Source organism: Phyllostomus discolor, chromosome 8 (genome assembly GCF_004126475.2).
Source record: "Phyllostomus discolor isolate MPI-MPIP mPhyDis1 chromosome 8, mPhyDis1.pri.v3, whole genome shotgun sequence".
Classification (NCBI taxonomy): Eukaryota; Metazoa; Chordata; class Mammalia; order Chiroptera; family Phyllostomidae; genus Phyllostomus; species Phyllostomus discolor.
The window spans coordinates 57,141,290-57,168,602 of record NC_040910.2 but is presented as its reverse complement, the minus strand read 5'-3'; the positions used below and the strand labels follow the sequence as shown (position 1 = coordinate 57,168,602).

Genomic DNA, 27,313 nt, shown 5'->3' with positions numbered 1-27,313 from the left:
TGACATATGCCTTCAAATCTCAAATGGGATTCTTGACTCCTGTGTCCCAAATCAAACTCTTAGCTTCTGTTCTCCATGGTTCTGCTCTATCTAGGTCCTGGCCCTCATATTCTCAGGGACGCTGACCCTCCTCCCAGGTGTCTGTGCTATGGTGCCTTCTTCTCCCTGACCTCACAGCTAGTTCTTCCCATGTCAGGGGACCACCCATTTCTCTCTCTCCCTTTCACCTCCAACATGCAGGTCAGACCCTCTCACCCGTCTCTTGCACCTCAGTGAAGGCTTTTGCCCCAGCTCACTAATGGTCCATCCTCACTCCAGGGTCACAGGGATGCTCTGATCCTATGAGTTGGAACCTGCTTTGTGATGTGGCCCTGTCTGACCAATCCTGAGCTGGGAAGGGCTGTAAGGGGCTATGGGAGCCCAGCTACCAGCTGAGGCCCCACCCACCTCAAATGCCAGGTTTACACAGTTACTGTATTTTGCCATGTATAATACGTACTTTTTTGCTCAAATTTTTGAGGGAAAAATAAGGATGCACATTATACATGAATAGTACTAATTCTGTATCTATATAAATGTTTTTAATTCTTTTATTTACATGTATGCATTAAAAGAGTAACTCTAGACAGCAATAACAATATCCATATGCAAAATAATGCCCTGGAATATAATTGGTTTTGTTGCTAAATATAAATAAATAAAAATTGAATTAAAAAATTAAAGCAAAAGATTTTTTCCTGAAAGTTTAGGCCAAAAACGTGAGTGTGCACTATGCTCAGAAAAATACAGTAAATGCTCCATTCTTCCCAACTTGTACAGTGGGTACAGCCATGCTTGACCCAGGCCTATGCCAGGGAGAGGTGCCCAGACAGCTGTGGGAGCAGGGACTGTAAGTACTGGTGGAAGAGAGAAGGATGATGTGGCTTTTACTTGCTCCCACTGCCAGCTTTGACTAAATCCCTGTGCCACCCTAATCCACCCTGTCTAATGGAGCCCAAGCCAGCTCAGGCCCCAAAGGACAAGCCTGCTAATCCCTGCAGCTGGGAGCTCACCACCTGGCTCCAGCATGCCCTTCACTCTCAGAGCCTCAGGATGCCAAATCTGGGGCCTCAGACAGGACAGTAAAGGTATCTTTAGACCAAGCCCCTTTCACCTTTAGCCCAAAACAATGAGATAAGGAAAATCAGGTACAAAGAGCCTCATAACAGTGTGACTCACTGCTTCAGACCCCGGAGCCCAGGAAGGCTTATAAACAACCAACCAGAAGAGCAAGTCCTTAGGGCTCCCTCAAGAGCTTTAGAAGGAGGGGGTCTGATCGGTAAGGCAAGCTAGCCTGTCCTCTCCTTCCATCAGAGGTATGTGGACTGGTGGTTTCACATCAACCTGGGTGCAAATCCTAATGCTGACACACCCCAACCATGTGACCTTGGGCGGATCACTTAACTACTTGAAGTCTCTATTTCCTCATCTGCAAAATGGGGCTATGGTAAAAGTCTCTTCTTTGCAAGGTCATTGTGGGTGTGTTAAGCAGAGTCCTTGCTAATATTAAAAGTGGGCTTCCCCCTGGTCGCTTCCCGCCCAGCCCTGCTCTCCCTCTTCCTGTTCAGATCCACACAGCTCACTCAGCCTGGGCTCCTTTCTTCTTCAACTCATGGGTTTACTGCAAGGTTTTGCAAGGAGAAAGTTGGGAAGTGCCTTAGGCAGCTGGAGCCAGGAAACTGGTGGCTAGGAAAGACCAGAAGAGAGAGAGAAAAGGATAAAAGAGAGAGACAAATAAAGAAAAATTGTCAGAGAGACACAGAAAGAAGAAAGAGAAGAGTAGAGACAGACATGGAGAGAGAAACAGACCCAGAGAGAGAAGAGCAGTGGTGTGTAAGAGACGACCCGAGAGAGTCAGGTCAGACACACATCCAAAGACAGAACAGGAGCAGACCCAGGGAGTAGGAGAGAGAGGGAAAGATGTGGAGCCAGTTCTGCGCATACCCCTGCTCGGGGCTGAGGCGGGTCTTTGCTCTCAGGGCAGCCTCTCAGCCCTCCCCACAATCCTTAAATCCTCTCTCGATTTGCGTCTGTCACAGTTGCTTCCTGACACTACAGCGGCTGGCACAGGTGAGTGTGGCAACAGAGGGGCGTCTGGGTGTGCTCTAGGGATGGGCCCCAGGCAAAGTGGTCCAGTGGGGAAGGGGAAGGGCTGGCGCACCGGAGACAGTGGTCGGGCAGGCGATCCCAGTGATAAGGTTCAGTCGGTGTTGAGAGCGGGAAGGTGGGGGCGGGCGGGGGTGTCCGGATAGGCTCAGTCAACATTTATTGCTCGCCTCTCTCTCCCTAGGCCCCGAGGCTCGTGTTTCCCTAGTTCTCCCTGCCAGGCGCTGGGAGCGTTCTCCGGTGCAGTCCTCCCCATCCGCTCTCCTTCCCCAGCCAGTGAGCCCATGGCCGGGCCGAGGAGCACCCTGGAGCCCGCGCTGCTGGCGCTGCTGCAACCAGTGCTGGTGCTACTGCTGGCGCGGGCGGGCTCGGCGGGCGCGGCGGGAGCGGCGGGTTCCGTGCGCCTGGCGGGAGGCCTCACGCTGGGCGGCCTATTCCCGGTGCACGCACGCGGGGCGGCGGGCAGGCCGTGCGGGCCCCTGAAGAAGGAACAGGGAGTGCATCGACTGGAGGCCATGCTGTACGCGCTAGACCGTGTCAACGCTGATCCCACGCTACTGCCCGGCGTGCGCCTGGGCGCCCGGCTGCTCGACACCTGCTCTCGGGACACGTATGCGCTGGAGCAGGCGCTGAGCTTCGTACAGGCGCTGATCCAAGGCCGCGGGGATGGCGACGAGGCAGCCTTGCGCTGCCCTGGCGGGGTCCCCCCGCTGAGCAGGGCGCCCCCAGAGCGCGTGGTGGCTGTCGTGGGCGCCTCGGCCAGCTCCGTTTCCATCATGGTGGCCAACGTGCTGCGCCTGTTTGCGGTGAGGGCGGCAGACCAAGTTCAGTGTCCAGCCCCTCTGTCCCGTCCCCATCCTTGAAGTGACTGAAGTCTAGTCTCCTTGCAGAAATCACTCCAATTCATAAATAGCTGCTTCAAAGAAATCCTGTGGGTCCAGCCAGACGCCGGGCTGAGCCAAGTCCACCCTGAGCCAGGTCCACCCCAGAACCGCACACAGCTGCTGTGTGAATGAGGCAGCCGACCACCTCCTGGGCCTACGGCTGAACGGAACGAGCAGGGCGCACTGGGCTTTAGACCCCACTTGCTGCTTATTCCGGTGTCCTAGTCTGGGGCACACCCTGCACAACCGTGCATGGAGGTCCTGACCCTGGACCCTGTGGAGAGCTCTGGGTGACCAGGAGCAAGTTTCTCCTGGCATCAAGGCCCTCCTTCCGGTGGAGCAACTGGGACAAGTTCCTGGCTTCTCTGGGAGTGAGTGGGCCTGGAAGGACTTGTACCTACCTCCTCCTCTTTTTTGATCATCATTCAAATTCAATTTCAAATGCCTGTCTCTGAAGTTCTCTTAAGGGATAGCACTGGGGTCTCCTTTCTAGAGTCCTTGTCTGCAGCGCCCTGCCCTGTCCTAGAGGCTCAGACAGGCCCACGGAGCCCTTGTCCCTTGGGAATTGTCTTCTGAGGGAGGCAGCATTTCCATTGCAATCTGAGGGCCAGTGATTTGGGGAGATGGCTGAATCAGGGATTAGGGGGTCTTTGGCGTTAGAGCTGGGAGTTTCTGTCCATTCACTGGAATATTGCCCCTTCCTGTCTGAGAAGAGAGGGAGGCTTTGCTTCCATCAGGGTCTGGCCCAGCAAGGGACTTCTGTGTCTTGAGTTTCTCTGATTATCCCAGGAGTGTACTCTGTATAGACTCCATGGCACTAGATGGGACTTTCCTCTGGGCCCTTTTCTGTCATCTGCAGCCACTTAATCCCTCCCACCCCAGCTTCTGCTGGATTACCACTTTGGTGCAGAGCATAGAGAAGCACCTTCTAGTTGGCACAGAGAGAGGTTGTGTGGCTGCCCAGTGTGTGTGTGGATGCAGGGGATGACAGGGAGTTGCCTCACCAGCCTATGTCTAGTCACATTTGTGGGCTTTGTCTCCTTCCCTGCCTGGAGCTCCAGTTTCTGTCTTTCTCCGTCTGGGTTGAGTGCAGCATCTGAAACTCCAGGGCCTTTAGGGTCCACATGGGGACTGTAACTGAATGAGCAGGACCCTGTGAGCCCCGGGCCCACTGCTGCCAGCCCAGCCAGAACTGAGGTGGTGCTGCACCCTGAGATTTTAGACACTGGTACGAATTTAAACATTAAAAAAATGAAGACTAGTGCACAAAGCGCAATCATGGGCCCCATTTGGCTCCCTGGGGGCTGCTTTGCAATTCTTGGTCCAGTAGCAAAGATAAGAGTTTCTGAGTTCACTTCTCAACCACATCCTGTGCTCCCAGTCATTTTAAACCACTTTTCCTAAGGACAGTCAACCTGGAAGGCTTTTCTGAAGACTAAACCAAACGATTGAGAGTGCCCAGAACAACCACGGTGTCACTAGTTGTGCTGCAGCAAGCAGGCCCTTCTCTGCCTCATTTTCTCTGATTTCCCCTCTTTGTCTTTCTTGTTTTTCCCTTTATCTCTTCCTCCTTCCTTCCTTCTTCCCTCACTCCTTCCCTCCTCCTCCTGCTGTCTTCCTCTTTCCATAGGTTTTCGCCCTCTGCATTTTCTTTCTGCCTTGCTTCAAACAACCCTGTCCTCCCTAGACCAGCCCAGCTCCATCCTTCCAAAACCTTCCCTCTCTCTGAGCTTCACCCAGCTCGCACTTCATATTTCCCTTGTGACTATGTCTTTCTTGAAAACGGTTCTGATGCACCCCTCCATCTGCTAGCTTCCCTCCCCTCCGTTCCTCGCTTCTGCCATCACCCTGCCCATTCCCTCCGGTGCAGTCTGCCTTCTCCAGGGTCGGCTCAGCTGTCAGTCCCTGCTGCAGTTGCCCTCTTGCACACAGACAAACCCAGGTCCAAACAGACCCCTCCCTATAGGCTAGACACAGCCTTGAATCACATGCCCCTCCCCTGCTCCCCTGTCTGATCTGCCCCTCCTGGGGCTGCCCCCACCCACACAGACTGCCTCTTTGTATGAGATAAGAAAGGGTCTCCTCAGAAGCTGGCAAAGATGTCCCTTTCCAGGGCAGACAAAGCCTAGATCTAGAGGCTGGACTGGCTGCAGGCTGATGTGCGCTCCCACTGCTCCTCTGCTCTGACACACCCTGCACAACTGGATGTGGGGCTCTTCCCTAGACCCTCATATGTCCCCTACTCATCAAACCCTGTCACAAGGAGCAGGTCTCTCCCCACACCACTGGCCACTCCCACTGGTGCTCAGGTCCCCACCCCAAACCCTTTGTGACCCCAGCTGCATCCTGGGCACTCATTACCTTCCCTTCTGGGATCACTAACCCTATCCACAGTTCAGGTGTCCTTTCTCCTTCTAGATCCCCCAGATCAGCTATGCCTCCACAGCCCCTGAGCTCAGCGACTCCACACGCTACGACTTCTTCTCCCGAGTGGTGCCCCCTGATTCTTACCAGGCCCAGGCCATGGTGGACATTGTACGGGCATTGGGATGGAACTACGTGTCCACGCTGGCCTCTGAGGGCAACTATGGCGAGAGCGGGGTTGAGGCCTTTGTACAGATCTCCCGAGAGGCTGGTGAGCTGGGCAGGAGGGTTGGAAGCACCAAAAAGCCCACACAGGGTTGAGCCAGGGGCCATGAGAAGGGGGCACTGGTCTGTGGTGGGGAACCTGGATGGTATCTTCTGTGGGTAGGAGCCCCTTTCCTTTAGAGCTCCCACCTCAGCCCTGCCTCATGGCCTGGCAGGAAGGGCCCAGGCCCCTGAGGATCACACTACAGTCACACACAGTGGCAACTCAGTGGGTGGGTGGGATGGACGAGAGCTGACTTTGGCATCCTGGACACCCAGGGGGGGTCTGTATAGCACAGTCCATCAAGATTCCCAGGGAACCAAAGCCGGGAGAATTCAACAAGGTGATCAGGCGACTCATGGAGACGCCAAACGCCCGGGGCATCATCATCTTTGCCAGCGAAGATGACATCAGGTGGGACATCCTCCCTACTTCCCCTCCCTGCACACTGCCCCTGCTGCCATCTCTGCCTGCTGCCCCAGAAATGAGCTAGGGCTGGTCTGAGTGGAGGAGCTCCAAGTCCAGCCAGGGGAACACACAAGAATACATGTCCGTTTTTATAATTCACAGTGAAGGAGACCTGTGGGCAGATCTAAGTGCAGAAAATGAGCATCAGGGAAGGAACCCTGGGGGCAGAGGCAGCAGGAGGCTCTGCAAGAGGAGGGAGGCCCTCCTTCCAGACAGTGTGAAGTGGGTTACAGTGCACAGAACAAGAGGGAAAGCCTGGGCCAGAGCCTGGCTGGACTCCTGACTGTCCGAGAAGCCCAGGACAAGGGTCCTAAACACCCCACACCCCATTTTCCATGATAAATGGGAGTCCGACGACTGATGTGGAATGGGGTGAGTGGAGAGAGGTCTATCGGAGGAAGATCTCAGGCCTTTACTGAGCCCATTCCTACTCCCACCAGGAGGGTCCTAGAGGCTGCACACCAGGCCAACCTGACGAGCCACTTCCTGTGGGTCGGCTCAGACAGCTGGGGAGCCAAGGCCTCCCCCATCCTGGACCTGGAGGACGTGGCTGTAGGGGCCATCACCATCCTGCCCAAAAGAGCCTCCATTGACGGTGAGTGAAGGGGTGCCCTCCTACACCTCATCCCCCCACCCCATCCTTCCCCACTGTTCGTCTTGGGCCACTCATTTCCCCCATTGGTAAAAGCACACTGCCATCCAGATGCCTACTAAGAGTTCTAGGTTCTCTTGACCTGAGGTTCGGTCAACACATCCCTCCAAGCAGTGCTCTAATGAGCTGGCAAACGAGGGAGAGCACACCCACCGTACAGGGGGAGAATTGTTAGTGTGTGTTTTTTTTGCTTTGTTTTATTTTTTAATTCAACGCACATATTTCTCATCCTGGCAAGAGCACTTTGATTTCAGGTGAGAGTGGGAGGGAGAGAAACCGAGGACATGGGACACACCGTGCAGTTGCTCCAAGTAATGAAGTCTCCCCTCCTCTTACCCCTCCCACCATCCCACCTGTGACTGTCTGGAAGAATCCAGCAGGGTGTTCACTTCACAACAACTTGATGGGGGACTTCAGGGCTACCTGTAAACCTGGGCCCCAGGCTCAGCCACTATGAGGGAGGCGATGGTGTAGACGAGCAAGATGCCAGCAAGCAGCATGTAGCTGAGTCCACAGCTGAGGTATGCACGACGGGCGTGATGCTATGCCGCACGCAGCCGCCAGGCTGGTGGCTGTGGTGGTGATGCCCAGCTCCACCAGGAGGAGGAGCAGCTGAGCCTGACATTCAACCTCATACTCCTTTTTTCCCCTTAGAATGAATTCAGTCGCAAGTGGCGAACTGGAGTGAGAGTAGTTTTAGCAATAAAAGCATTTTGTCATAAGACTTCAGGTGTGAGGCAGTGAGTCAGTGATGGTCTCAAAGCCCTGAGCTCTGTCCCCCTTTATGTTTCACCACCCTCAGTGGCTGTTATGTGTCTCCATGCTTGTGGCAGCCTATTTACAACATGGCTGCTGAAGCTCCATCCATTACATATTGGCAGCAGTATCCTAACTAGGAAAGAAGGTGCACATAAAAGTCTTTCATGCAGTGAGGCTCCCAGTTTGCATCAGGATGCAAATTCTACCCTAGAAGCCCCAGAGGTCTTTGAACTTATGGGCCAGAAGTTGGTCACATGGGCATTCCCAGCTGCAAAGTGAGCAAGTGGTGAAGGGGACACAGGAGAACCATGGCTAGCTTGGACGGTTGCCACCCTTCTGCCCCTCCTGTCAGGGTTTGACCAGTACTTCATGACACGCTCCCTGGAGAACAACCGCCGGAACATCTGGTTTGCAGAGTTCTGGGAAGAGAATTTTAACTGCAAACTGACCAGCTCAGGTGCTCAGTCAGACGACTCCACCCGCAAATGCACAGGTGAGAGCTGCCCAGGGAGGCAAGAGAGGCGAGGGAGAAGGTGGGAGGCCAGGTTGGGCATGGGGGTCCAGGCACACTTCCTCTGGGCATCCCTAGGACAGGTGAAGAACGCATCGGCCGGGACTCTGGCTACGAGCAGGAGGGGAAGGTGCAGTTTGTGATTGACGCGGTGTACGCCATTGCCCACGCCCTGCACAGCATGCACCAGGCGCTCTGTCCTGGGCACACAGGCCTGTGCCCAGCGATGGAGCCCACAGATGGGCGGACACTGCTGCAGTATATTCGGGCAGTCCGCTTCAACGGTGAGTGGTGCCAGAGCCCCTGTGTGAGTCCCTTGAAATGGATTTCTCAGTGAGACCTGGAATGAATCAGGATCAAAGGGATGGAGAGGCAGCATGGTACAGGGAGCACCTGGGCCTGAGAGCTGGGGACTTGAGCCAAGTTCTAGGGACCACTTTTTAACCCTCCTCCTTCCTCAGGTTCCCCACCTCTTGCCCCAACTTAAAAAATGCAGGTGTTGGAGAAGTTCTCTGTGACTCCTTCTGCCTGGAACCCTCAGCAGGTCACACACAACTCTCACCCCCAGTGTGCAAAGCTCAGAGGCTTCCAGTCTCTCAGAGCAGTGCAGACAGTGAAGAGGCACTGCCTGTGAAGTGGGCATGCTGCCAGCCCAGCTGGGCCCTGCACTGCCTGAGCACAAGGTGCAAGTCTGATGCAGAGGGCCTGGCACATGGTCAGTGCTTCTGAAAAGACCCAGATGGACATGGCTGTGCTCATGGCTTGTGGGGAGAGATACACCCCGAGTACAATTGCTATCCTTTAGAAAATTAAAACTTTATTCTTCCACTAAATATTGAGCACCTTTTCTCTACCAAGCTCTCTGCTAAACAGCACAACTGCATTTCACTCCAGACCAGCTCCATAAGCTGGAAGAAAAAGCTTCTAAAAGAAATAAAGCTAATTGTTCAAATTAGTACAAATTTCATGCCAACACTCAGACTTTTGGACAAGTGTGAGCTCATCCTTTCACCTGGTTAAGCTTTCTTTTTTCAATTGTGCAAACATACACGAATCATATACAGTATATTCACCATCTTAACTACTTTTAAGTGTGCAGTTTAGTTGTGTACATTCTTGTGCAACCAGTCTCCAGGACGCTCTCCATTCATGTTGTGAATATGCTGTGAAGAACATGGGTGTAAAGTATCACTTTGACTTCCTGCATTCTCTTCGAGTTTATACATGGAAGTGGAATTGTTGGATCATGTTGTAATTCTTTTTAGTGTTTTGAGATCACCATACTGTTTTCCACAGTGACTGCAGTTTTATGTTCCTACAAGCAGAGCATAGGGTTTCAATTTCTCTGCATCCTGGCTGATCCTTGGCACTTCCTGCTGTTTGAAAAGGGGCTGTCCTCATGGGCAGGAGTGGTCTCCCACTGTGGTTTTGACTGGCATTTCCCTGATGATGCTGAGCATCTTTGAGTGTGCTTGGTGTGCTCTTCCTTTATCCTGGCCGGGCCTTGGGCCTCTCCAGGAGTCCTCCTGGGACGGGCTGGAGAACAGGGTGAGGATGCCAGTCTCTCCTTCCAGGCAGCGCAGGTACCCCAGTCATGTTCAATGAGAACGGGGATGCTCCGGGAAGATACGACATCTTCCAGTACCAAGCGGCCAACGGCAGCGCAGGCAGCGGCGGCTACCAGGCGGTGGGCCAGTGGGCGGAGACGCTCCAGTTGGATGTGAGTGGCCTGTGTTGAGCTCCAGGGGTGGGAGGCGCCCCGCCAGACATGGTGGGCTCTCAACCCCTGTGTCCGGGTTGCAGGTGGATGCCTTGCAGTGGGCGGGAGACCCCTGGGAGGTGCCGCCATCCCAGTGCAGCCTGCCCTGCCGGCCAGGCGAACGGAAGAAGATGGTGAAGGGCGTGCCCTGCTGCTGGCACTGCGAGGCCTGCGACGGGTACCTCTTCCAGGCCGATGAGTTCACGTGCGAGGCCTGCCCGGGTCACATGCGGCCCACCCGCAACCGCACAGGCTGCCGCCCGACGCCCGTGGTGCGCCTCACCTGGACCTCGCCCTGGGCCGCACCGCCGCTGCTCCTGGCAGCGCTGGGCATCGTGGCCACTTCCGCCGTCGTGGCCACCTTCATTAGACACAACGACACGCCCATTGTGCGCGCCTCGGGCCGCGAGCTTAGCTATGTGCTGCTCACTGGTATCTTCCTGGTCTACGCCATCACCTTCCTCATGGTGGCTGAGCCTGGGGCGGCTGTCTGTGCCGCCCGGAGGCTCCTCCTTGGCCTGGGCACCACCCTCAGCTACTCTGCCCTGTTTACCAAGACCAATCGCATCTACCGCATCTTCGAGCAGGGGAAGCGCTCGGTCACGCCCCCGCCCTTCATCAGCCCCACCTCGCAGCTTGTCATCACCTTCAGCCTCACCTCCGTGCAGGTGAGTCTCCAGGCTCCCAAGGTGCGGGGGCAGGGGGACCCTGACCTCCACTCAACCACTCTTCTATTTTGGAAATACATAGTACATGCAGCCTCAGGAGATAGGGCCCCAGCGATCTCCTGGAAGGAGGACTCCGGGAAGAGCAGCCAGCCATTCCTCCACTTCTCCTGGAAGAAAAATGGGTCAGAAGGTGGGAGCGGCAACGTTAGAATTAGTTTCATAAACTGAGCAATGCTCTTCCACAACTTGGTTCCCATATACACATAGAGCAGAGAGATGTCTGATGAATTTTCCAAAGCAAAGAATCTGTTTCCAGAGAGGAAGTTATTGTGGTCCAGGCCTGGGGAGAGGATTGGGCCCTGATGACGTGGCCATGATGTAGCCATGGCGTGGCACATCCTGTTTATGAATGGCCAGATTTTGCCATGTGTGTGCAGCAAAAGCAGAGTGCCTGGGGTATTCATATAAGACAGCAGTACCACAGTTTTGGACATGAGTCCGTGGTCTGGGAAGCCCTGGGTATTTTCTGGGCAAAGATGCTAAGAGAAAGGTGTGTGACGTTGTGTGACATTGTAGAGCCAGTCCGGTTCGCAGGGCCAGTGGACAGCATGCTTTCCACTCTAAGTGAGCCCTCCTGCCCACCCAGTCATGCATGGACCACGTTCATTCCCACCCACAGGCCTCCATGCATGTCATTCACAGCTAGAAGATTCTTCCTGAACATGCAGGGCGTGTGCTTCCTCTATCGCTGCCAAAATCTCAGTGCCCAGCTCATCCAAAAAAGGCATCTCATGCCTCCCTGCCCAAAACCCCCACATGCACCTCACCCCAGCACCCCAGAGAGATGCTTAGACTACATTCAGTGCCCTTCCAGCTCACCTAGGGACTCCCCACACTATGCCCTCATTTCCAGAAACCTTGGACCATTTCTAAGAGGTGCACTTGAAACTTCACTAGGTTATTTACCAAAATGATGGGTGTACAATGTTCCCCCACTGTTGTTTCAATTAGCCTCGCCTTCATGGCTGGTGCAGCCAACTGTGGCAACAGTATTTTCTGTGCCTGCCTGCTCCTACACTTTGATCATTTCCTGTTAGTTATATGTGTTGGATCCTAGTTCTTTATCAACTACAGGTGTCTCAAAATCACTGTGGTACATTTTGTTTGCTGCTCCTGCACATCATAGGCCTTGAGTTTTAGTTGTCCATGGGAAACTTTGTTCCCCCATCTGGAGCCTCGCTCTAAGAAGCCCTCCATGCTGCCTTCCCAGACAGTGGGCAGTGTGACATTTTATTAGTCCCTTGTTCAGGAAGTGGCTGACTTTGGGAGAATCACAAAAAGGTGTTCCTTCTGGTCATACACATTATTATAAAGTGCCCCTTCCTCTAGATCGCACAGGCCTGATCCAGGCGCACTGCCCCACCTGCTCCCTCACACCCTTCCCCCAAATCTGGTGCACTCCTACGGGTAATGACCTGCATGGACGGATGGCAGCCCTTCCAGGGCCCTGACTTCATACAGGTGTTTTCTTTCCTGCTCCCAGCTTCCCTTGGCTCAAGGTCATGTCCCCATCATGGAGGGAATTCAAACTCCATCTCCTCACTGTTAGGACCTGTTTTCCTCTGATGACCTCCCACTGCCCAGCATCCCCTCCTCACCCTCTCACAAGAGGCTCCCTGAGGGGCTTCTTCACTGGGGCTGCACGGTGCATTCACACGTGGTTTCATCCAGTCCCGTGTGATAGTTCTCTGGATCTGGAGAAGGAGTGGGGTCCTCGGGAACTAGGTTTGCCTCACTGCTCATTGGAAACAAGCCAGTGTTTCAGGTTCACAGAGTGAAGGTGAGGCTGTCTCACTGGCGGCTGTGAGGACAGACCATCTCTGCTGGGCCTGGCCCTTAATCAGTGGTTCAGGCACCACTCCCCTGCACGCTGGCATCGTGTTCTTGCAATAGATTGTGAGGATTCCTGTTCTGCAGATGGAGAAGATGTATTTAGGGCCACAACTCTGATTCTGCCTTCAGTCACAGCACCTGACAGGCTCAGTAAACACCATTGGTAATGAGTGGAATACAGGAAGGAGACATCTAGGGGCCCCTCCCCAGCCAGCCCTGATGCGGCCAGCATATACCTCCACTGCAGCTATACCTCTGCAGTGGACTGTGTCACAGGCTTTCCCCTGGGTACACCCTCCTGCAAGGCCCTCTCTTCTCCAGGGCAGCTCTCTCGGACCTCAGCATCCCACCCAGTAGCTCAGGGGCCTCCAGGGGACCCTAACTTGCCAGAGACCCCAGTTGGTGGGCAGTCTGAGTATGTCCCTGATATGACATTGTCTCCTGTAGATGGTGGGAGTGATTGCATGGCTGGGGGCCCAGCCCCCACATAGCGTGATTGACTATGAGGAGCAGCGGACGGTGGACCCAGAGCAAGCCAGAGGGGTGCTCAAGTGCGACATGTCGGATCTGTCTCTCATTGGCTGCCTGGGCTACAGCCTCCTGCTCATGGTCACTTGCACAGTGTATGCTATCAAGGCCCGTGGTGTGCCCGAGACCTTCAACGAGGCCAAGCCCATTGGCTTCACCATGTACACCACCTGCATCATCTGGCTAGCTTTTGTGCCTATCTTCTTTGGCACTGCCCAGTCAGCTGAAAAGGTAATTTTGTTCTCCCCTTGGTTTTGCTTCTTCATTTGTTTCCTGCCTGTCCATGGAAGGGTAGGGCTCCATTGTCCCAAGAGCTGGGCCACACACAGGAATGATTGCCTGGTTGCTTGATGCATTCATGTCCTTAAATACACATTCACTTGTTTGTCTTTCCTGTTGCCCTCTGTTTATTCATTCATTCATCCATGCTTCTAATCATTGATCAACTTTTCATTCAATTACTTCTTCATATACTTTCTACCTGCTGATCCTTTCATCTATTGGCCCACTTGCTTGATCATTATTCACTCATCTATTCATGTGTATAGTAGAACATTTGTTTACTCATACATGCGTTTGTCCACTCACTCCTTTATTCAGTCTCAGTTTGTTCATTGATTTGTGCATGTGAAAACATGTCCATTCATTCATGAACATCCTCTAGCCCTTTTAGGCATATGGACTATTTCCACAGGTGTCACTCTTTGTGAATGGAACCCTCTTCCCTCAGCCACTGGTCCACCAGAGACGTGTCACTCACCCTCCTTCCCACCTACACCAGAGCTGCCCATGACTAGCATTTCTTCATGCCACAGGGCCTTGGCTTATGTAGTTGTCCTTTTCCAAGTGTTCATCCCCAGGCTGTGTAAGGGTGGGGGTTGGAAAGAACAGAGCTCAATCCCACCTGGTCCCTTTTCTGTGGCTCAGATCTACATCCAAACCACCACACTGACTGTGTCCTTGAGCCTGAGCGCGTCAGTGTCCCTCGGCATGCTCTATGTACCCAAAACCTACGTCATCTTGTTCCACCCGGAGCAGAACGTGCAAAAGCGGAAGCGGAGCCTCAAAGCAACCTCCACAGTGGTAGCCCCACCCAAGGGTGAGGACACAGAGGCCCCCAAGTAGTGAGGGGGAGAAGAGGATGGTCACTCCCTCTCTCTCCTTTTCTTTCCCTTGCATCACAATGGGAACTGGGAAGAGTGACTCAGAGGAGACCTTCCAGGAGGCCACGCCCAGCAGGGTGCAACTGGCTCTGGGAAGACCTAGACCATGTGCCAATTTTATCCCTGCTTTTCTGTGCATGTTGGCTGGTACCCTATTTCCTCACTGCAGACTAGACTTTCTCCTAATGGCGGGGAATGGCCACACAGAGGCTTCTACTTCTGGGCGGGACTTAACTTATGCCCTATGGTTTGAAGCTGAGATGCTGCAGTGTGAGTGAGATTTTCTTTTTTTTTTTTTTAATATATTTTATTGATTATGCTATTACAGTTGTCCCATTTCCCCCCTTCTCTCCCCTCCACCCTGTACCCCCCTCCCACCCACATTTCCCCCTTTAGTTCATGTCCATGTGTCATACTTATGAGTTCTTTAGTTTCTACATTTCCCGTACTATTCTTGCCCTCCCCCTATCTATTTTCAACCTACATTCTATGCTACTTATTCTCTATACCTTTTCCCCCTCTCTCCTCCTCCCACCCCCCTGCTGCTAACCCTCCATGTGCCCTCCATTTCTGTGGTTCTGTTCCTGTTCTAATTGTTTACTTAGTTTCTTTTGGTTTTGCTTTAGGTGTGGTTGTTAATATTTGTGAGTTTGCTCTCCTTTTACTATACATGTCTTTTCTTTATCTGCTTTTCTTAGATAAGTCCCTTTAGCATTTCATAAAATAGGGGCTTGGTGATGATGAACCCCTTTAACTTGACCTTATCTGAGAAGCACTTTATCTGCCCTTCCATTCTAAATGAGAGCTTTGCTGGATAGAGCAATCTGGGATGTAGGTCCTTGTCTTTCATGACTTGGAATATTTCTTTCCAGCCCCTTCTTGCCTGTAAGGTCTCTTTGGAGAAATCAGCTGACAGTCTGATGGGAACTCCTTTGTAGGCTACTGTCCCCTTACCTCTTGCTGCTTCTAGGATTCTCTCCTTCGTTTTTACCTTGGCTAATGTAATGATGATGTGCCTTGGTGTGTTTCTTCTTGGGTCCAACTTCTTTGGGGCTCTCTGAGCTTCTTGGATTTCTTGGAAGACTGTTCCCTTTGCCAGATTGGGGAAGTTCTCCTTTATTATTTGTTCAAATACGTGCTCAATCTGTTGCTTTTCCCCTTCCGATTCTGGTACCCCTATAATTCAGATATTGGAACGTTTAAAGGTGTCTTGGATGCTCTTAATCTTTTCCTCAATTTTTTGAATTCTTATTTCATCATGCTTTCCTGCTTGGTTGATTCTATCTTCCTTCTGGTCCACTGTATTGTTTTGAGACTCATATTCCTTCCTTTCACTATTGGCTCTCCTCCGTGTGTCTTCCTGCATCTGTTTTATGGTAATCTGCATTCTTTCATCTAAATTTCGTCCAAAATCAACCAGTTCCGTGAGCTTTCTGATCACCAGTGTTTTGAACTGCGCATCTGATAGATTGGCTAATTCTTGGTCGCTCAAAAGGATGAGTCCTGGGGGACTGATCTGCTCTATTGAAAACATATTTTTTTTTCCCCTATCTCTCCTTTTTTTTTTTCCAGTCTGGGTGCTCTTGTTACGATGGGGAGCGGAGCCTTAGGTGCTCACCAGGGCTGGGCACCCCAGTCGCTAGATTGTGACGTAATATGTGGGGGTGGGGCGGGAGCGGGAGCAGGCGGGAGAAAACAATGGCGGTAGTTCCGTTCCCCTGGACTCAGACCCTTGTCTGGGCTTCTGGGCCGCGAGTTCTGCCCTGGTCCACAATCACTACCCCTCTGGGTCTGCCAGCCGCAGCTTGCGTACTCAGGGATCACCGCTGCGTTCTTGCGCCCCCGGATGGCTTTTGCGCCTATTTCGCGCCAAACCTTCCCCCGACCTCCGCGCGCCGCTGACCCGAGCCAGCCCCGCGCCCGCCCGGCTCGTCTTCTCCTACCAGTCCGGATGAACGCGTCTACTTCAACTTCTTGGCTGCCCGACTTCCATTCAGATAAATCCTCTGCCGGATCTGGGTGTTATTCTGATAGTAAATTATTGTTGTAAGTTATTGGTTTTCTAATCTTGGTTGTACGAGGAAGTACGGTGCGTCCACCTATTCCTCCATCTTGCCAGAAGTCCCAGACTCAGTGTGAGTGAGATTTTCATCCCTTGATCAGCAGCCACCAGAACTTAGGCACTGGGCCATGTGTGAGACTGTGTGGACCCCTGACTGACGTGTGGGCTGGAGTTGGGGAGCAGCAGTTTCCACAAGAGCAGATCCTGGGTTTGTCTGCTAGACTGAGCCACTTGAGCGTGGCACAGAGGGATAAACCTTGGATGAGGGCCCTGTGAGAGAAGATGGGTCTGCCGGGGTCAGGAGAGAGCAGAGGGACCAGGTGCCGCACCCCCCCTACCCCATGAAATTACTTGTGTAAGAGCATCTTCTTTGGAATCTTGTCCCCTGGGACCTGAGGGTGTCACACTCAGATTACAGCTTTTTTTCTTTCCTGTCTGTACTTCCTTAACCCTAAGAAAGTCAGATGCACTAGTGTGGTGTGAGTGGTGTGAGAATAAATGAACAAGGGCATATCTGTCCTCCTCTGATGCCTGTCAGAGCTTGTGCCGGGAGTTCCAGGTGGGACCAGTTATAGGGACAGTTGTGTCCATGGTGAGGATTAATTCAAGTAGATAACATAGGATGGCTCTAAAAACTCTTGTTTCCCAATATATTTTGGGAAGTCCCCTTTGCAAGGCAAGTGTAGGCATCGGGAGAAAGATGCTAACACTACAGATCCATGGATGTTTATTTTCCAATAATTTTTCTTATTACAAAAAGCTTGGTTTAAGTGATGGGATTTTTTAAGTATGTTTTATTGATTATGCTATTACAGTTGTCCCAATTTTTTCCTCCCTTGACTCCCTCCTACTGGTACCCCCTCTTGCTTCAGCAACCCCCCCTTAGTTCATGTCCATGGGTCATGCATATAAGTTCTTTGGCTTCTCTATCTGCCATACTATTCTTAACCTCCCCCTGTCTGTTTGGTACCTACCAATTATGCTTCTTATTTCCTGTACCTTTTCCTCCATTCTTCCCCCTCCCCCTCCCCACTGATAACCCTCCATGTGATCTCCATTTCTGTGATTCTGTTCCTGTTCTAGTTAGTTTTTGTTTGTTTGGTTTTTTTTTTAGGTTCAGTTGTCCATAGTTGTGAGTTTGTTGTCATTTTAATGTTCAGTTTTGATTTTTTTCTTTTTCTTAAATAAGTCCCTTTAACATTTCACATAATAAAGGCTTGATAATGTTGAACTCCTTTAGCTTTACCTTATCTGGGAAGTACTTTATCTGCCCTTCCATTCTAAATGATAGCTTTGTTTAATAGAGTGATTTTGTTTGTGGGTCCTTGCTTTTCATCTTTTGGAATACTTCTTTCCAGCCCCTTCTTGCCTGCAGTTTCTTTTGAGAAATCAGCTGATAGTCTTATGGGAACTCCTTTGTAGGTAACTGTCTCCTTTTCTCTTGCTGCTTTTAAGATTCTCTCCTTATCTTTAACCTTGGGTAAGTTAATTATGATATGGCTCTGGCTGGTGTGACTCAGTGGATTGAGTGCCGACCTTCAAACCAAAGGGTCACCAGTTCAATTCCCAGTCTGGGGCACATGCTTGGGTTCTGGGCCAGGACCACAGTGGGGGTTACGTGGGAGTCAACCACCCATTGATGTTTTTCTTCCTCTCTTCCTCCCTCCCTTCCCTTCTAAAATTAAATGAATAAAATCTTTTTAAAAATAGTTATGATGTGGCTTGGCATGGTCCTCTTTGGGTCCAACTTCTTTGGGACTCTCTGTGCTCCCTAGACTGTATGTCTATTACCTTCACCAAATTAGGAAAGTTTTCTTTCATTATTTTTTCAAATAAGTTTTCAATTTCTTTCTTTTCCTCTTCTTCTGGCATCCCTATGATTCAGTTGTTGACACATTTGGAGATGTCCCAGAGTCTTCTTATTCTCTCTTGGTTTTTTTTTTTTTTTTAATTTTGTTTCTTCAGTCTGTTCTGGTTGAATGTTTATTTCTTCCTTATGTTCCAAATTATTGATATAAATACCAGCTTCTTTCCCTTCACTGTGTTTCCCTGTGGATTTTTATTTCACTTAGTGTAGCCTTTATTTCTTCCCTTATGCTTTTGCCATAGTCAATGAGATCTCTGAGCATCTTTATCACCAGTGTTTTAAACTCTGAATCTGATAGGTTACAGAGTTGGTTATGTCCATTTTGTTTAGTTCTTTTACTGAGGTTTTCTTTTGTTCTTTCACTTGAGCCATACTTTGTCTCCTCAATTTGGCAGCCTCCCTGTGTTTGTTTCTGTGTATTAGGTAGAGCTGCTTTGACTCTCAGATTTGGCACACCTGTTATGTTGTATGGGGCAGAGCCTTAGGTATTCACCAGGACAGGGAAGCAGCTTCATGGTTTGTGGCTTTGTATGTGGGGGAGGGGTCAGAAAGGGGGTATTGTCACTGCCTGACTGCTGGAGGCTTATTCAGCATTCAGTCCACTTCCAGTCACTTATGCAACTGGTGCCCCTCTAACTGTTGCCCTGGGGGTGTTTCCCAGGGTGCGTGGGTTTGTGTACATTCTAGGATCCCGTAGGTCCTTTAAACAGACTCTCCTGAGAGATTGGCAGTTCCTTCTGCCACCCTCACCCTCACTGGTTTTTACAGTCAGGAGTTATGAGGCTTTATATTCCCAGTCCCGAACCCTGGGCTGTGCAGTCTGGCCTAGGGCTTCCTCCCCAGATATTCCTAATGTGGGACCACCCATCCCGCTGTCTGTCACCACCACCTGGTCACTGCCACACCAAGTCTTCTCCACCCTGGCTCCACCCCTCCTACTCGTCTGGATGAATCCTTTAAATCCTTCTTTAAATCCTTGGTTGTCAGACTTCCATACAGCTCAATTTCCTGGCAGTTCTGGGTGTTTTTTGATTTGAGATTAATTGTGAACCTTCTTATGGTTGTGTGAGGAGGCAAAGCATGTCTGCTTACCCCTCCATCTTGGCCCCTTAGTAATGGAATTTTATTTTCTTGGGGTAGAACTAAAGTTTAAAGTGGGCTCTTTTTATTAGTGTCAATTCCCTAGTATCTAATGTCTGGCACTGATTTTGAAGATCAGCCACACATCATACAACATAGACTATTCACTACACAGAGTCTCTGATGCATGAAGGTTCTGAATAGGTGTTTCTGCATTCTTGAAGTTGATAGGGCATTTCCTTAGGGTAACACACAGATTCTCCTTCCTCACAAATGTTGCATTTCCAAGGCTTGTTTCTCTGCTCTGCTAATTATGAAATGTCATATTTTGCTGAATGCTTTCCTAATTCATTATTCCACAGGGCTTTTCACCTGTGTGGGTCTTCTGGTGTACAATGAATTGTGCTTTCTTGCTGAAGTCTCTTCCATATGAACACTTTTATAGTTTTTTTTCTCTGGTACGAACTTGTAGAGTCAATGAGCTCTGACCCCAAAATGAAGGTGTTCCTGAGTTTACCATTCTCTTGGTGTTTCTCCCAGTGTGAATTCTTTGATGTTCTCTGAGTCTTGGCTTCTGCTGGATCACTTTTTCCACATTTGTTACATTTTGTGGTTGTTCCCATTTGAACTCTATGACTCAGAGTTCAGATGAGTTCTTAGTAAAAGCCTTTACATATTTAGAGGATGTCTCCCTGTGATGTGGGGTTTCTGACTCCAAGTCCTGGTGTTTTGCTGAAGACTTCCTTCCATACTCTCTCCATATTCATCCCTCCTGTCTCTGTTTGTGAATTCCTGCTGCACCATGAGTTCTGTCTTCTTCTGTGGTCTTCTCATATTGGCCCACTGTCTGACTGCACAGCATGAGCCCTTCTGCATGTACTGGGTGTCCTTCCTTCCTGAGTGGATCGTCATGTTCGCTGTGATCATGCAGTCCCTTTCTGAATTCTTGAACATATTTAAAGTTTTGACTTCTACAAGAGCACTTTTCCACCTTCCATGTGTACACAAGGTCTGGTACTTTGATAATTTCTTTACTTCTCAGTGAGGTTTACAACTCCCTGAAGGTGTTTCTCTATTTGCATGCATAGTTTTGCATTGTCTGGTGTCCAATCAATCACTTTGAACTCCTAAATAAAGTTGTTTTCAGATCTGTGGAATTCAGAAGCCACTCTGTCCATGTGGTTCTCTGAGGTTGAATAAAAACTGAACTGTACTCGGAGGCTTTCTCACATTCACGGTCCTTGGATAATTTCTCCCCAGCATGAATTACATGTTTCAGTGGAAATGTGTCCTGAATTGGAGACTACCACATTACAATCATAGTCTTCTCTGAGGTATGAGTTCTTTAAAAGAGAATAAGATTACACTTTGACATGAGCATTTACTTAACAATTCGTAAGGTTGTTACCTGTGTACAATGTTTTGTGAGTTCTATAGGAGGGTCTTTTTATACTAATTATACCTTTTCATTAGTGTGATTTTTAAAACATATGTTTTATTGATTATGTTGTTGTCCCATTATTTTCTCCCCTCTATTCCCTTCCACCCTGTGCCCCCCTCCCACCATCATTCCCCCACCTTAGTTCATATTCATGGGTCACACTCATAAGTTCCTTGGCTTCTCCATTTCCCATACTACTCTTAACCACTCCTATTCTGTACCTGCCATTATGCTTCATATTCCCTGTACTTTTCCCCCTGTTCTCCCGGCTCTGATGATAACCTCCATGTGATCTCTGTTTCTGTCACTCTGTTTCTGTCTAGCTGTCTCCTTAGTTCATTTTAGTTTTAGTTTTTGTTTTTTTAGGTTTGGTTGTTGATAGTTGTGAGTCTTTTGTCATTTTACCATTCATATTTTTTAGCTTCTTCTTTTTCTTAGATAAGTCTTTAACATTTCATATAATGAGCTTGGTGATGAACTCCTTTAACTTGACCTTATCTGGGAAGCACTTTATCTGCCCTTCCATTTTTAATGATAGCTTTGCTGGGTAGAGTAATCTTGGATGTAGGTCTTTGCCTTTCATGACTTTGAATACTTCTTTCCAGCCCCTTCTTGCCTGCAAGGTTTCTTTTGAGAAGTCACCTGAGAGTCTTATGGGAACTCCTTTGTAGGTAACTGTCTCCTTTTCTCTTGTTGCTTTTAAGATTCTCTCCTTATCTTTCATCTTGGGTAATGTAATTATGGTGTACCTTGGTGTGTGCTTCCTTGGGTCCAACTTTTTGGGGACTCTCTGGAGTTCCTGGACTTCCTGGAAGTCTGTCTCCTTTGCCAGATTAGGGATGTTCTCCTTCATTATGTTTTCCAATAAGTTTTCCAGTTCTTGCTCTTCCTCTTCCCCTTCTGGCACCCCTATGAGTCACATGTTGGAGAGTTTAAACTTGTTCTGGAGGTTCTGAAGCCTCTCATCATTTTTTTTAAATTCTTGTTTCTTCATTCTGTTCTGGTTGAATGTTTCTTTTTTCCTTCTGTTCCAAATATTTGATTTCAGTCCTGGTTTCTTTCCCTTTACTGTTGGTTCCCTGTACATTTTCCCTTATTTCACTTTTCATAGCCTTTACTTCTTCCTCTATTTTGGGACCATACTCAGCCATTTCTGTGAGCATCATGATTACCAGTGTTTTGAACTCTGCACCTGATAGGTTAGCTATCTCTTCATTGCTTAGTTGTATTTTTTCTGGAACTTTGGTCTGATCTTTCATTTGGGCCATATTTTTTTTTTCTTGGTGCATTTGTTAGGTTGTAAGGGGCAGAGCCTTTGGTATTCACCAGGGCAGGGCAACCTACATTGCTGTGTTGTTGCACTGTATGCAGGAGAGGGATCTGGGAGGGAACAATGCCACATGCTCAGCCCTTCGCCAGCTTTCAGTTACTTTCCCCACTCCCCACAACCAAATTGGGCCCTTCTAGTGCTGATTCCCAGGTGGGTGGTTTTGTGTATAGTCTAGGAACCTGTGGGTCTTTCTAAAGTACTCTCCTGTGAGGCTGGGAGTTTCTCCTGCTGCCACAATCCCCACAGGATTTTTCAGTCAGAGGATTTGAGGCTTTATTTCCCTGCACTGGAACCCTGGGTTTCAAGGTCTGTCTCATTCCCCATTTGTTCCTCCCAGTTTATTCATACCCAAATTTGTGTACACCCAGTTTGCCAGCCACCACCTTGCCGTGAGTCCTCTCCACCCTGGCTGCCCATCTCTGCCCCTTCTACTGGTCTCAATGAATGCTTATTTAACTCCTTTGTTGTTGGACTTCCATACAGTTAGATTTCCTGGCAGTTCTGGTAATATTTTGTTTTTAAATTTGTTCTTCTCCTTCTTTTGGTTGTGCAAGAAGAAAAATGTATCAACCTATGCCTTCATCTTGTCCGGAAGGCTTATTGATGTGATTTTCGACACATTTATTATATTTACTACAGCAACTTTGTTACATCTATTACATTCTGTGTTCTTTAGAGATTTCCCCCAAATTCATCACATTCATTGCCTCTCACTTTATTCAGTGATCCTTATTAAATAAATGTAACTTCCCCCAAAAGTGTGGCTTGGGTTTTCTGTTGCTTTTAAAAAATATAGCTATCGATTTGTAAGACTCCTAAAATAGAATAAACACATAATTCCAGGTAAATCTTTTTACCATCATTTTCTAGAATGAATCCTCCTCAGGAATACTCTGTTATATGACATCTTTGTTTCTAAATATGAAAAATGCCCAAGTGTAAGTATTTTCCATCTCTTAGGCTTTGAGAAGGAATCCTGTTTCAGTGGGGACAGAAGAGCAGAGTGCTGACAGTAATGACAAATAGGCTGGGCATTTGAAAGACGATCTTCCAACCTGTGGACCACAGCATAGGAACCAAGGTGGGATATAGTTCTGAAAGAGAGCAAGTGAGCAGGAGCACTGGAGGGAAAATGCAGGCAAGGGTGCAAAAAGGTAGATTTGTCAAGATACTGGATTTGGACATTTGAAGCCTCATCACTTCATTTGTGGATTACTATGACAGGATACTAACTGGTCTTTCTGCTTCCTGTGTCCTACAACCAACATTGAAGTCATCGTTGCAAGGCACTGGCCCCCACACTTAGAGAAATGTTGCTGTGGGCCCTGCACTGTCCTGGTACCTGCATCTGGCTGTGATTTAGTCTCATGTTTACCTGCAGATTCAGAAACAGAAATAGCAGGAAGACTGCACTAGGCCAGCATATATTGTTCCCACATATTGTTCCCTGATATAATCTGGCAGATTTGGTATCATTAGCTTCTTCTACCAGAACTCTTGAATATTGAACTGGCCCATAGTATCAATTTCTGAGTTCTTTTTCTCATTTGGACTTGTCAGGCAGGGAAGTTTTCCAGAATCCACAGACATTGTCTTGCCCCTGCCACTGTATACTTCTTGACTCAGTTTTCACATCTTCAAATGGTACAATGTTGAGGTTAAGACTTCTTGAGATCAGTTCCAGCTCTGCCACTTGTTAGATGGGTGACCTTGGGCTGGATAATTGGTCTCTCTTATAGTTACCGACAGCCAAAGTCTCCTAGCAACCCCACAGAGATGCCCAATCACTGATGCTATTTCCCTAGCACTGACCCCCAGCCCTACTAGTCACTTCCATGTGGACCCAGCTCATCAAGCCAAGCCCCTCAGCTGACTGGTCTCCCAAGACCCCATCTCACAGCCAAGACCCAATTTCCTGACCCCTGCAGCATTCTCATTCGCTGTCGTTCCAACAAGTGTCATGGGAATGTCCTCTGTGCTGCATCAGTCTACACAACAGGCAAGATTTCCTTCCTGGGAATTACATCCTAATGGTGGGTACAAGCAATAAACAGTTTTTAATACAAATAAATCCAATACTCAGTCTGTCAGAAGAGGACAAGCACTGTGGAAAAAAGGAAATACTACAGCAGGGTAAGGGGAATGGGGAAGGTTGGAGGGGATGGGCTTCCATATTAGATAGAGTGATTCAGTGTGGGTGTCGCTGACAGGCAGCATTGGGAGGGGGTGGGCAGCGAGCTGTTGGGTTACTGAGGAGAGGGGGTCCAGCAGGTGGAGTGGCCAGTGAAGAGGCCCAAAAATAGGGTGCGGCTGGTATGAGGACCCACTAAGGAGGCCAGTGTGGTTAGAGCAGGGTGAGGGAAGGAAACAATGGGGGAAAGGGAGCGAGGTGTATCAGTCAGGATTCTCCACAAAAACAGCACCAATAGGGCATGTTGATTTTCTGGAGAACCCCAATACATAGATGAATGGAGATACAGATCTCTATCTATCTCTCTATATAGAAAGATATCTGTATATTTCCTATTGGATATAGTGTATTATATAGTATACTTATAGATATAGGCTGTGAGGATATATGGTGTGTATGTGTGCATGTGTGTGTGCGTGTATATATATATACATGATACATATATATAATACAAAGGCACAGAGAAAATGATAATCTATATATCTATCTGTCCTATAACCAATAGAGGAGATGATATAGATATGGATGACAAAGATATAGATATATTCAAGAGATATAGTTTAAGGAATTGGCTCCTATGAATGTGGGGGTTGGCAAGCCTGAAATCTGTAGGGCAGGTGGCAGACTGGAAGCTCAGGTAAGAGCTGGTGCTGTAGTCTTGCGGCAGAATTACTTCTCTTCTGGGAAGCCTGAATTTTTGCTCCTGAGGCATTGCATAGGGCCCACCCATTGAGGACAATTACTTCTGTCTTCTGTCTTCTTTACTTGAAATCAACTGCCTGTACTATTAACTGTACCTAAACAGCACAGTGGTTAGTGGTTGATTGAATAACTGGGCACTACAGCCTAGCCAAGTGGATATAAGAAACTACGACATGAAGTACTAAGGGACTGTCCTGTGGAGTCCGCAGGCTGTGATCCTAGGTGAATGAGATATGGGAGGGTTATGCTGGAGGACTTGAAGAGCACACTGAGATGTTCTGACAAGTTTCAGAGGACCACTCTGCCCACTGTTTTAAGATTATGAAGATAAAGAAAGGATATTTCATTTGAACTCAAGAAGGGAAGCCTTGGAGAGGGAACTCTCATATACTATCACTCAGACACCAACCAGGAAGATGTTTGCTTGACACACCCAGCAGAAGGAAGAACTTTCCCTTCCCCAACAACAGCCCAGCCAATGTGGAGCTGACATCCCACTGAGCTCTTCCAAATGGCCCCTCCCCACTTCCTCCTTGCCTCTCCCCTGATCTTCCCACATACCTGTGGTTCTCCACAGTTTGCTCGTTCCAAACTGCAGTGCCTCTGCTATTCCCAGATAGATGCATATTGTTGGTGAAACAGCAAGCACTCTTATTTTTAAGGCCAACAATATCTTAGAAACATCTTTTGTGCATGTGTGTTTTCAGAGTTTGACATGCATTCACTGAAATAGTATTGCTCTAAGTCATGCATGCACCAGCATTCTTAGAAACACTTTTGGTGTTGCCTTGTTTGGGGAAGGGAATAAACAGGAAGAGAGAGGAGAGGTGAGTGAAAACTGATGGCCAGCGTGACCAGTTCTCCAAGACCCACAAGCAGTCCAGCTTAATGGTTAAGGGCTTGGTTTCTAGGATCAGAAGCTGCTTTTCTTACTCTAACACTGTGTGATCTTGGACAAGTCACAGATTCCTCATCTATAAAGTGAGTAGGAAAACCATGTCTAGTGATAGGTCATTGCCCGTGCCCACACCTGGCAGTTTTGTTTAGATTCCACGGCACAAAGTAGGCAATGTTCACAGTACCTGGATGATACAGTAAGAGCTCAAGATATGACTTACAATGTGAGCATATCTAGCATGTTATGATGGTAGGAATAAAAACCACTAGAAAGAATAAGAAAAGTTTGGATTAAAGAAAACCTAGAAGATGAGGACTATGAGATCATTACTTGCCAAGGAACAACTAATGACACCTCCCTTACTAAAGTGAATTATTGCAACAGCTACATAATTGGACTCTGAGAAGACAGTCTACCCTAAGGAGTCAGTCTCCCTGTAATTTCAGGAATCCGTAACACTTGCCCACCATCTGTGGAAGTGGGACCAAAGTGCACACCCACCCTGAAGGGAAGCTAACTTATTTAGAGAAGGCCCCTCCCCTGATTCAATTGGTCTGTTTTCATGCAAATAAGGACTCCAAATCCTACATTTCTATTGGTCCAAAAAGCACTGTCCTAATTGGCCAGAACAGCCACTCTAATTGGTAAGGAGGCTATAGCTGCCCAGCTCTGATTGGATAGGGAGTCTCAATCCTACTGACTGAAATAGGATTCCAGAACTCCTTTATAAGGACTAGCTCAGACAGGCACAGTGCAGGCAAGCAGTGTAGTGTGGGAGGCAAGCAGTTTAGTGCCAACTCCTCCCTTAAGTGTGGCTTGCTTAAGCTGCCCCTGTTTAGCAACAGCTCCAGGTTGTTTATAATTTGAGCCCAGTTAGCCACTAGGGGTCTTCTCAACAGGTATATTTGTTCTTGGGGTCATCAAAGCCTTTCATCAACCTTCAAGAGGGGATGGTAGAAACAGCTGCTTATGATTGATTGAGTTAATAAACACTGGGTGCTTACAGTACCTAACACAAGGTATGCCCTCAAATGTTAACTGTTCTCCCCAGCAGAAAGGATGCAGCTGGAACACTATGGTGTCTGGGGCCAGGGAAGTTTGGAAGGCCATATGTGGAGGTAGGACCAGAAGCACAAATCTGTCATGTCTTAGTTTTACCTGATTAGGGAAGCAGGCAGCACAAATGCAATGTGTACAGCTTAAACACTGGGTATTTTCTCATTTATTTTCAGAAAAATACACTGAAATACTTTCATGGCAACAATTTTTAAGGTAGTGATGTGTGACATACAAGGTAACACACAGAACAAGAAGGGTGAGTCTCATGACCAAATCCTGGCACTTGCAGAGAATGACCATTTGCACAACTGAGAAAATTAAATTATAGGGAAAATCAAGCTTTGTATTTCTTTTCCTTCACAAACTGGTATAAAATATTTAAAGTAAAAATATTACCAAAAATACATTTAGCAGGAGTTGAGGCTGGCCAGGAAGCTGGGAATCCTCCTATGGCAGGTGGCAGAGTTTTGTTTCCACACTGTCCTGCCGGCTAATCCAGCTGTGTACAGGAGGCAGCACAAGTGCAAAGGGGAAGAGGAGGGAGAAGACGCAGACAGCTGGAGGCTACCCATTCTTAGATTAAACTGATGTTGAAGGGAACTGTTTTCTCAACCTAAGGCATGC

The 27,313-nt window shown here is 48.8% G+C and overlaps 2 protein-coding genes across 3 annotated transcripts in view; one reads left to right on the top strand and one right to left on the bottom strand.

Annotated features, from left to right (window-relative positions):
• Nucleotides 1–27,313, bottom strand: part of ZNF879 (zinc finger protein 879) — a 175,669-nt gene that overhangs the window by 43,777 nt on the left and 104,579 nt on the right. The gene's annotated exons all lie outside the window — the stretch shown is intronic.
• GRM6 (glutamate metabotropic receptor 6) lies at nucleotides 1,837–14,338 on the top strand. Of its 2 annotated transcripts, XM_036032751.1 has the most exons (11): nucleotides 1,837–2,109; nucleotides 2,330–2,951; nucleotides 5,448–5,664; nucleotides 5,937–6,072; nucleotides 6,567–6,721; nucleotides 7,890–8,030; nucleotides 8,132–8,332; nucleotides 9,623–9,768; nucleotides 9,852–10,475; nucleotides 12,816–13,127; nucleotides 13,824–14,338. In XM_036032751.1, exons 2-11 carry the CDS (start codon nucleotides 2,430–2,432, stop codon nucleotides 14,019–14,021), a joined length of 2,652 nt encoding a protein of 883 aa, XP_035888644.1. In that variant the 5' UTR covers nucleotides 1,837–2,109; nucleotides 2,330–2,429; the 3' UTR covers nucleotides 14,022–14,338. The 2 variants fall into 2 exon arrangements, with proteins under 2 accessions (XP_035888644.1, XP_035888645.1); XM_036032752.1 differs by lacking the exons at nucleotides 9,623–9,768; nucleotides 9,852–10,475; nucleotides 12,816–13,127; nucleotides 13,824–14,338 and adding an exon at nucleotides 8,510–8,963.

Bases quoted from the DNA above. Each gene is read 5' to 3' on its own strand.
- GRM6 (XM_036032751.1), top strand. From the start codon at position 2,430: ATGGCCGGGCCGAGGAGCACCCTGGAGCCCGCGCTGCTGGCGCTGCTG. The intron at 2,952-5,447 runs GTGAGGGCGGCA...TTCTCCTTCTAG, and splicing joins ACGTGCTGCGCCTGTTTGCG to ATCCCCCAGATCAGCTATGC. The intron at 8,333-9,622 runs GTGAGTGGTGCC...CTCTCCTTCCAG, and splicing joins TCGGGCAGTCCGCTTCAACG to GCAGCGCAGGTACCCCAGTC.